The sequence below is a fragment of the Coturnix japonica genome, chromosome 3, assembly GCF_054131305.1.
Source record: "Coturnix japonica strain WE chromosome 3, WE-NBRP24, whole genome shotgun sequence".
NCBI classification, from domain to species: domain Eukaryota; kingdom Metazoa; phylum Chordata; class Aves; order Galliformes; family Phasianidae; genus Coturnix; species Coturnix japonica.
Genome location: NC_140665.1, coordinates 53,749,539 through 53,760,562, shown reverse-complemented (window position 1 = coordinate 53,760,562; position 11,024 = coordinate 53,749,539). Strand labels below are relative to the sequence as shown.

The following is an 11,024-nucleotide window of genomic DNA, read 5'->3' as shown; positions in this document are numbered from 1 at the left end:
TGTTTGGTTACTTGTTTTTTGTTTAGAGCATGCTGAAAACCTGATACAATGCTCCAACAGGTCAGTATAAGACCTTCCTCTGACTTTGATGACCATGGATTAAGTCAAGAGCCTCTGTGTGCCACGGCGACATCTTAGGCTCAGAGCTATGCCAACCTTCATATGGGCAGCTGAATAGTTGGATTTTCCCCTGCCATGAGATCAGGCATGATGGATGGCGTGTTCAGAGAGGAGCCATGTGCAGACCCAGCTCAGTGCCGCAGCTCTTGCATTAAACATCCCAGCTGCTGAGAGGGCTTGAGGGGGTTGAGGGTTGTATGAAGAAGGAAGGAGCTACTGGGGAAGGCTCTTTGGGCTCCACAGGTGGGTCTAGCTGAAAATTTTACCAAGTTGATCATGGCGAGGAAGAAGAGCTAGGCCTTGCCTAAATGCTTTAGAAAGCCTGTTCTTCAGTGACTATGTATGTACTGATCATGAATGCATTGAGCAGCTCCTCATTCAAGCTGCACAGCAGCATGTTCATTCACACTTGTGGTACAACCCCTCTTCAACTCCAGCAGCTGCAGAGCAAGGCCAGTTATGCTTGCTCGTGCAGCCTCACAGCGAGGGGCCTCATCTTGCCGGTTTACTCAGTCAAAACTCCTTGACATTGGAGGATGTACCACGCAACAGGCAGAATTTTGCCCATATGTAACAGAGAGTACCTCCAGCTTCTGCTCTGCATCAAAGCTCTGGGTGCTTGATGTGATTGCTACCCTCCAGGAGCCCCCTCTTCCCCTCTCCTCCAGCACCCACAGCCCCACTGGCCCCAGCAGTGGCCCCAGCCTGGCTCTTTAGGATGCAGGGTCCCCAGTACCCAGCACGCTGGGGGATTTGGGGTGAAGAGAGAGGACTGGGATGCCCTGGAAATCCAGTGGGATGCCTGGAAAAAGGCAGCTCCTCCTGCCTCCAGAGTTCAGGCTGCAATAGCGAGGTCCAAGTGCTCCCTTCCTGGAACACACTAGTAGCTGGACAGGATGCACTCTCCAGTGTAATCATCCACAAATCTCCCTCAGATTAGGTTACAGGACAGCGTTTAGACGGCACGCATCGCAAGGCTCCCTGGAAGGCTTTCGTTGGTAGATCTCTGCTCATGACCCATTTTGGCTTTCATCAAGAATTGTGACACCAGCCGACCGGGTCATGGAGGAAGCAGGGAGGGGGAGAGCAGCCCTGGCTGGAAAGGGAAGTGGGGAAGGAAAAGAGGAGGAGGAGGAAGGGGGAGGATAGAAAGACAGGGAGGAGAGAAAGAGGGAGAAATAAAGTTGCTTTGCTCCAGTTGTGAAGATTTGAATCCCAGTGCTGAGCTCTCTGCAAGCGCTTGCTGGGATACCTAACTCCCTGTCCTGTGCAAAGGTCTGTGATTGGGGATGTGGTGTGCTCAGCGGGCAGGGCCCCTCCCCTGGGCTGGATCCGCCTCTCCTATCCCCCAGATAAATTACTAGTGTCCTCACTAAATTCTTCGGCTTTCTCTCTCTCCCTCTCACACACACTCACTCACTCCCTCCCTCAAACACGGGCAGAGCAGAGGTGGGGGGCGGGAGGGCGGGGGTCCTCTCTGGATCTATATCACGCCTTAGTGCAGCAGGGGGGAGAGAAGGGGAGGAAAGTGCTGTGCCCCTTCTCTCCTCCACCGCCATCACGTAGGTTTGGGGAGCTCCCCTTCCTACCCTCCGCCCCCTTTCCCGCCAGCCCTTTGGCATCTTCCAGACCATGTCCACTGGGTCCCTCAGTGATGTGGAAGATCTGCAAGAGGTGGAAATGCTGGAGTGCGATGGCCTGAAAATGGATACTAACAAAGAGTTCGGGGCGTCCAACGAGAGCAACGAGGAGGGATCCAATGGCGAGAATGGCTCCCCTCAGAAAGGGAGAGGGGCCTCGGGAAAGAGGAAAAAGGCTCCCCCCAAGAAGAGCCCTTTAAATGGTGTGAGCCAGGAAGGAAAGCAGGTCCAGAGAAACGCTGCCAACGCAAGGGAGAGGGCGAGGATGAGGGTCCTTAGTAAAGCCTTCTCCAGGCTTAAGACCACCCTGCCCTGGGTGCCCCCAGACACCAAGCTTTCCAAACTGGACACCTTGAGGCTGGCCTCCAGCTACATTGCGCACCTGAGGCAAATCCTGGCCAACGACAAGTATGAAAATGGCTACATCCACCCGGTCAACCTGGTAAGTCACGGCCCACTGGGGCCAGGCACTTGTGTGTGTGTGGATGGGGAAAGGCGGGTCAGGAACTGGGACAGGGCATGTCCACGGAGAAACTTTCAGATCTTTCACAGAGAGGATCTGGTGCCCAGCTGCTGGGTACAAGGGGTGGTGGAACTAGGGGACAGGCTCCCAGCTGCCTTCCTTTCCTGTGCCTCAGGAGCTGAGCGTCCTGGTCCCCTCCACTGGTCCCCGCTGTCCCATCCAGGGGTGGCAGCAGAAAGGCAGGAGCAGGTTTACTGTGCCTGAAATGCCCGAGGGAGACAGAAGCTTTCTACCTTCAGATGGGAAGGTAGAAGAATTTGGGAAGAGAATGGTATGTTTTAGGAAGGGCACAGGCAGAAAAAAAGACCCAGGATTTATGCAGTCTGTCCTCTTTATCATAAAGTTTTCTGCCATAACAAACCTCAAGCCGCAGCCTTTTAAAGCTTTTGAGGCGTTGTGCCCAACCGCTCAGAGTTGCTGGGTCTGGGACATGTCTCCCACCCATGTGAACTCACAGAGAAGAAATAAATTCATGTTCAAACCCCTCGGAGGGCTGCATGGCCACCCCAGAAAGCACTCCCCAGCAGCCCCTAGGTCTCCCCAGCAGAAACATCCCATTTCCAGCTGTATATATGCAAGGGATGCAAACCAGGGGTGGTCTTCAGCTGCTGGGACAGCTCTCATGGGAAACCCCAGCACTCTGAGCAGCCCCCATGCTGCTCAGGACCTGATAACAGCACATACAGTGCCCAGGGCAGCTCGGCTCAAACTGAATCAAGCAGTGTGCTTTGCTCCCAAGGTGAGTGAGATTCCCGGGGAGGCGAGGAAAGAGAACAGGATCCTAGCTGAAGCCGTGCCCCGGTTAAGGCGGCGGATGCCGGGGTTGCCGCTGAGGCTCAATGAGCATCGCGATGTGCCTTTTCATGTATGTAACCCCCTTCCCACCCGTGTCTTTTCCTGGCTACAGACCTGGCCTTTTATGGTAGCCGGCAAACCCGAGAGTGACCTGAAAGAAGTGGTGAACACAAACCGCTTGTGCGGCCCGACGGCATCCTGAGCCCCGCCGCCCCGCCAGCACCGGCCCCGTGCGGCCGGGGAGGGGGCACGGGCGCGGGCAGGGCCCCGCTTTGCCCCGCTGCTGCCCCGGGCCCGGGCAGGGCGACGGGAGAGCGCTCTGCCGGCACGGCACTGCGGAGACCGAAGGCAGAGACTCCACCCCGGGAGAGCCAGACTCTATTTAACTTTATTGAGTGCGTGTGCAGTCGAATGTCCTGCAACAACAGCCTTGCTGGTTCAAGCGCTACTAGAGGAAAGGCAGAGATCAAACAAAACCTACCACGCGTGTATCTTTTGTCTGAGACCTGTGGAATATGTAGATGCCTAGAAAAAAAACTGACTTTGACAGTCATCTCTATGAACTCATTCGCCCTAAAGATATATAGATATATTTTCTTCAAGCAGGTTTTTGCTCTATTTCTGTGAATAAACCTTCCTTTCCATTGAACACAGAGCGGTGTACTTTTCGTTTCCAACTCACGAGGCAGTGGGAGCACTGCACCTAGCTCCCTGTGGTGGGGCGGGGGGTCCAGCCCTGCACCAGGGCAAACTGGAGTGGGGGGAATAGTTGATACAACATCTTCATACTGAACACCCCAAGGAGGGGCAGCTCTGAGCTCAGCAGGGAGCAGGAGAGCAGTGAGAGAAGGAAACTGCTTTGCCTCTCTTTTTTTAATTGAATAACTGCAAAGCCTCGGGTTTAAACCTTCCTGAGGAACTGGCGTGGGCCTTCCTGCTGGGCTGCCGTGGGAGCATTGAGGTGGCTGACTGACAGATCAGTGTGGGGCTGAGGATTATTGTCTGGCTTGGGTTGCCCAGGGGTTTTAGTGCAAACATCTCCCCTTTGTCGCTCAGGGTGCTTGCGGGAGATTGGGCTGAGATAAACAGGACTGCAGGGTGCTCTCCCTGCACCGGCAATGGCAGTCAGCAGCTGATGCGCCAGATCCCACCGAGCTGTTTAATGTTTCGGGGTTATGACCGCACTGTTTACAAGATGTCTTCAGTTATTTATACTGTTACTATTAGCAGAGGGGCTTTAAATTTCCGCTTCACTTGCTCTTTCGATATCATCCCCCGGTTCCGTTGGATACCTGGGTGCTGGCGGGCGGCAAGTGGCCATCTGGGGCTCCCTGCCCATGGGGCCTGCATCTCCTGAAGGTCAACTGAGCAAGGCAAAGACCTCCTGGCAATCCACATCCATCGGCCAGGTTCATAAGTGGGCCATGTTGAATTAAAGCTGGGAACCAGGAGCTTTGCGTACATTGCGGACCTCATTACAGAAAGAGCTGAGGACTGCAGAATCATCCTAATGGTTTTGAAGGGAGGGCTGTTTAATTTCACTTATTCACAGCTTTATCTCCAGCGTGCACAATTAAAAGCAGACCTCCTCGCCCAGCCTAGCTGTGCACAATTTAACCATCCTGCGCCAGCTGATATGTAGTTAACAGGCAGACATGCACAGATTCAACATACTTTAAAGCAAAGAGATCACCCTGAACAGCCACAGCTCCTGCTTCTGGGAAGAGCAGCTCTGCTTTGCTAGGTGAGGCTCGGGGAGCTGGTTCCTGCCACAGACATGGGCAAAATCAAGGGAACTTCTGTTCACTTAACGGGAAAAAGAACAGAGCCCTGTGACCTTAAGCGCAGAGCAAATGACTGATATAGCAAATGCACAAGCAGTCTGTGGACCACTAAAGATAACCACTGAATCAAAATTAATAATTGAAATTAACCATTCAAAATTTTGACCTAATTCCCTACTAACTAATGCATGCACTGGGCTCATAGCAAGGTGCTGTTTAAGAAAGCAGAAACTGAGAAGGATCTGGGATATACATAACATTAAGAGTTACTTTCTAAATTTTCTCATATATGCTTTTCTGTCACCCTGCAATGCTTGCTAATCTCAGACAGCATCCTTCCCACCCTAAGCCGCACTCACTGCTCATTTGCCACCTAAAATGCAGCATGGAGAAAGGGTGATGTGCAATAGTGCTCCATGCAATGTGAGGAACACAGCTGTAAACATGTACGAAAAGCTGTAATGTAAGTAGAGTGGTAAGAGGAAGCTGTAGGCATAGTTATTCCTCTTGTCGCTGCTAACTTGATGTAGCACTCTAGGAACTAAAATATTCCTCAAGTATACACTCTGCCTTCCTCAATCCTTTCCCCTGAGTAACGGTTCAGTAACAAAGAAAAAGGGAAAAAGCAGCAAACAACAGATAAATGCAACTGGCAATATGCAGAAAGGCAAATAGCGGCTTTATGGTAAAACAGTAAAACGTTTAATGGCTTAATGTTCACTTTGAAAGCAAAAAAAGGAGATCTTCAGAGATGTGGATGGATGTTGGTGGCAGCCCCTGATCACTGCCTGCCTCGCAATGTGGGCACGGCCCAGTGCATGGTTGCTTGGCACCAACAGCCCCTGCTTGTTAGGTGAGTTGAGCATCCTCCCCACATTGAGTATGATTTTACAGAAAATTATTTGCAAATGAAAACAACAACAACAAAAAAAGTAAATTTAGTTTGACTAAAGCACATCATCGTTCCGAAGGGAACTCACAAATGTGTTAAGGAAAGAGAAGGAACGGATATAAATATTAATGCCAATGACCCTAAGGAAATTATGTTGTTTGCTTTCTTTTCTGTACAAAGTGATGCGTTTTAATATTTACTGAAATATAATTATTTATACCCTTTTTCCATGTGGAAACAAAGCTGACTCGATTTATCTTTCTGTATCTACATGGATGTGCACGCAGCTGCGAGAGTGTCTGTATACATTCCCTCCTAATAACGTTTGAACTCATTGCCTGACTTCAACTGAATTTGACAGAGGTCTCAAAGATAACCAAATTGCTATAATTTTTTGAGAAAACAGTCAGCTAATGGAGAAGAGGAAAAAAAGTCTTTAAATTCTGCAAGTAAAAGAAAGGTTTTGACATGAACCCCTGTCAGATAGCAGAGCATCCACAGCAGAGCAGCCAGGCACCGCTGCTATCATCCACTGCAAGTCCACGGACAATCATTCAATATTCCTTGTGCACCTGTGTGCTTTAAGATAAGAGCTGCCTAAAAATAGTTTAGTCCCATTTAATTTTTAATATTATCATTCTTTTTTTTTCTTTCCTTTTTTTTTTTTTTTTTTTAATTCCCAAAAGAAAGGCAGTTCCATGCAACTGCTTCACACCCATTTTTCAGTTCAGCGAGGAACCAGAAAAACCCTTTACTCGAACAGCTGCTTCCAGTGCTCATGCTGCTGGGATGGGTGCTCACACTGCACTGCCTGGCATGAGTTTTCACACTCTGCAAGGTCTTTAAGAACAAGTATTTTTCCATCTCTTACAAAAATTAAATTTTAGGCTTATCTGATTCTCTTACTGTGACGGAAATCTGCCAGTAGGAGACTCCAGCATGGAAGCAAACCCCTCCGCAGCCCCACTGCAACTCCTTGCTGTCCTGGGCACTGATACAGTGGTCAGGTCATGGTGATAGCTGTGCCCCAAAGTGCACCAAGAGAACTAGCTCCTTTAAGGAGGTAAAAAATCTCAGCACACCTTGGAAATAAAAAGATATAGAAAATCAGTGTGGTTTCTTCTGTAGGAAAGCTGATTTTAATCCTGGATGTAATGTTGTACTGGTAATTCCATGTCTGTATCTGCCTGGAAAAATATGCTTCCCTGTAAATGATTTTATTTTTTTCCAAAAGATAACTTTATTCTGAAACCCCACTGTCATTATTATTCATTGCTATTTGTAGTTATATATATATATGCAAAATACATTAATTAATAGCAAGTAATAAGCAGGCTAACAGATCTAAACTCACATGCATCTGGTGTGTAAGAAGAGAGTGCAAGTTGATAAAAACACAGGGTATTTCTGATTTCTGTCTGGGTGTCTGAGTGTAGATCATCACTCACAGCCTCCCAGTAGGAACAGGTTTTAAAAAGAGATTTCAGAGGAACTGAAATCAGAGCACTCTGTAATTTCCATGTGCATACACTCACAGAAAAGTCCACGTAGAGAATCTCTCCCAACAACCAGTGATCCAAATCATCCCCATTCACTGCAGATGCATGTAGCACAGCCCTTTTGAGGCTGTGCTACCTGATCAAACCCACGGGGTATGAGCAACTGAATGCTCACAATTTGGCCATGTGATGCTCTGTGCACTGAGGCTCAAACTGCACTATGGATGGGAAGTGGAAAGACCAGCAACACTTAATTCTTTTTGTCCCTTGCGCTGCAAAACAGCTGCTGTGCTATGGCTTGGTGACTTCCTGTTAATACTGAGAAGATGTCACAGTTCTGATCTAAAATGTATGCTCCGGAAGGGATGGGAAAAACCCATTTGTTACCCTGGTGAGGTCTGCTGCTGGCAGACTCCACAACCAGCCAAGCTCTGCAAAGACCTGATTTTTCTTCAGGTCACTTTGGACACTGGTGTGTCTGAGCTAGCTGTATAAAAATGACTTTGAGGCCTAGGCATGCAGTCAGCGCATTTTCCAACTGTGGTGTGGACATAGCCTAGGGTCACGACAGTCCTGAAATGACGCATTTTCTTGCCTCAGGGTTTTGCCCTTAAACTGAAACTTGTAAACAGACGAAATGGATTTCCAGGCCCATGCGCATGTGAGAACCAAATTGAACAGTCCTCACGCGGGGAGTGGAGAGATCCAAACCTTCCCGCAAGGAAAACAAAGATCATAAAAAAAAGCAGGAGAAGAATAAAACAATGCAAACTCTTCCTTTGCTGTACAGTCAAAGAGGCCATTTTCCTTAAGCAAGGAGAAAAAAAAGAACTTATTTACATCCCCAGCTGCTGTGTAAACTCTAAGACCATATCCAACTGTAAATATGGATTATCTACACACTCAAGTTTTCTCTCAGTTGTTTACATGCTGCTTGAGAAACAAGGATAAGAAACATGAGGACAAAAAAGGGAAGGGTGCAGATTTGCTGCAGGAGTAACCTCCGTGCGCAGTCAAGAGACAGAAGGAGTAAGGGGAGAAAAAGGCACAGACAGCCCCTCTTCCTCTGGCTGCTGCTGCTCAGTCCTTGGAAGCAATGGGGAAGGCAAAAACTATAAGCAGCTTCATCACAGCTGGGTGGGGCCAGACCACCGGGAAGATGGAAGCGGAGAATCTGAGAACCACAGCTGCCTTCCCTGGGAGGAACATCTGCAGAGCCTGCACTGGGAGGAGGAGCGGGCACAGCAGTGAGTTCCCAGGGCTGCACTCACAGTTAGCTGTCCCACTGGGCGGCTTCCCGGCAGCATATCCCTCCCCCAACAGGGATGAAGCAAAGATCATCATGCATTCAAGCAGTCCAAGGGACAGCATGGCTTTGTGTTTCTTCCGATGCTTTTTGATGGCCACCAGAAAGGGAGTAGCTTTTCCTCACAGATAACACACCGTTTTCTTCTTACATAGGGGCCTTTTTGCTACTGGCACCTCAGAGACAATGCAGAAATTAAGCAGAAGGCAGCACTTACCTTGAGTATATCAAGGACTGTGCTAACAATGAAGTTCTACTAAAAATAAGCCACATCCTTCACAATGTTTTATTGATCCACGCTATTGTACCCTTAGAAGCTAGAGTGATAAAGACCACTGATTCTCCATACTCCTCTAACTTGGTTTCTAGATCAACCTGCTATCTTCTCCAATGGGCTAGAAATTCTTAGCTGGGACTCTCCTTGCTATGTGAGTCAACAAAGAGATAACATGCTAGGTAGGCTAGCAGTTACCAGAAGAAAGTGGCCAAGTTCAAGGATGAAACATGAGATTTAAACAAAATTACATCCAAATTTATGACATAGAAAACTCCTGTTCATTTGTTGCTCAACTCTATTAAGCTCTACAGTACTCTTTCCACCTGAGCTGTGTGTTCACAGGTGCCAAACTTGACATATCAGTAAAAACATCTTTACTGAAAGGGTTGTTAATCACTGGAATAGGCTCCCCAGGGAGGTAGTTGAGTCACCATCCATGAATATGTCTAAAAAACATTTGGATGTGGTGCACAGGGACACGATTTAGTGGAGGGTTGTTAGTTAGGGTTGTGGTTGGACCTGACGATCTTTAAGGTTCTTTCCAATCTGAGTGATTCTACGACTCTTATGATTCTATGATATACTCTCAAAGAATCTCTTCCATGCTACTGCCAAGCAGTTCCACTTATACTTCATGTAAAGATCTAAAACTGAGATAATCACCAGCTTAAGTGTGCTGAAAAGCTTGAAACAGTCATCAGGTGTTAACATCCTTCCGCTGGGGCAGGATACAAGTCAGCAGGGCCAAAGTAATGCTTTAGATTGAGTCACAGACTGGGTGAAGTTTTTCTATGAGCCTGACTCCTGGGGGCTGTATGATGCCATATGCTTGCAAAGAAAATTCATCATCATTCCGGAGTCAATAAACCAACATTAGAAATACAGATACTTAATGCGGGAAGAAGCTTTGTGTAACAGCTCAGAGAAGAGTTCTCACTCACACAAGAACAGGAAGGAACACTTGTTCAAGTTCCTAACAGGCATTCACAGTCTCTCACAGGATTTCAATCTGGGCAACGTGTTCTTCTTCCAGTTCTACAATTTTCACCATGTTTCTCTATTACTGTTAAGTTCCAGTTGTATAGGACAAAACTACAAATATGTATTGAATCATTTTAAGGTTTACCAAAGAAAAACCTCATCTTAATCATTTATCTGTTATTTTAGACTAATTCACTATCATTTTTTTTCTTATTATTGTATCAAGTACCATATCTATGTTACTTATTATAAACATTCATACACTGTATATTTCTTTAATATAAAATAAATACAAAAATATAAAATCATATATATCATAAAACTTGATGGAACATTTGAGGATTGTGGAGTTAGTTGGTTTTAGTGCTGCTTATGCCAGGGAGGTAACACTTTAATATAGCACAGTGCTAGCATGAGTTATCATAGTGTACACCCCATACTGTACGCCCCATCATCAGAGAAGTGTGAGAAAACACAGTTTATAATTTCATCTGATAAACGAAGTCCTGGAGCAAAGGATTCCCTCCCTGACTGATCTCTTGCCACAGGTTTAAGCTCACGTCCTTCTGGCCGTTAGCTTGGCAGCTTTCTCATAATTAGCCTGTAATATCATATGCATGTAGCTCACGGTTGTTCCAGAAAATGTCATCTCTACGGAATGTGCAAGATATGGATTGCTCCTAGGTAGCTCCACTTCAGACACAAATACTTGAATATAGTCTTCTGCATAGAGCTCACAGTTCTATGCAGCTGTGTAACAATCCTAGTCTAGTCTCACTGTGGGCCACCTCCCACCCTACAAATTTCCCACAGTCTGCCTTGTGCTGGATTTTATCTGACTGGAAATGGATCCTGAAAAAATACAGAAATCCAGATAAGCACACATTTCCTTCAGGTTGTTGAATGATTATTTATTTATGGATTTATTTACAGATGCCTGCAATTACATCTGAATAACAATGTCATAGAATTGCATTTTGCTCACTCCCGTTGCTGTAATTACCGAACAAAAATATGTGCAGTGTCTTCATATTGATATCGATAGTCCTAAGTAACCACAGAGCATTCAAGCATAGTTAACAGCCTCCTTACATCTTCACCTCCTCTCTCCTTTCCAAACAATTGACTGAGAAACAAAAGCATAGTAAAATTTAAAACTACACAGCAAGAAAGTAGCAGAAACAGCCTCAATGCCTTCACTGTGAGA

General features: G+C 46.9%; 1 protein-coding gene across 1 annotated transcript; it reads left to right on the top strand.

Moving 5' to 3' along the window:
- Positions 1-1,503: 1,503 nt before the first annotated feature.
- Positions 1,504-3,727, top strand: TCF21 (transcription factor 21). The gene is made up of 2 exons (XM_015858464.3): positions 1,504-2,202; positions 3,191-3,727. Exons 1-2 carry the CDS (start codon positions 1,753-1,755, stop codon positions 3,278-3,280), a joined length of 540 nt encoding a protein of 179 aa, XP_015713950.1. The 5' UTR covers positions 1,504-1,752; the 3' UTR covers positions 3,281-3,727.
- Positions 3,728-11,024: the final 7,297 nt, after the last annotated feature.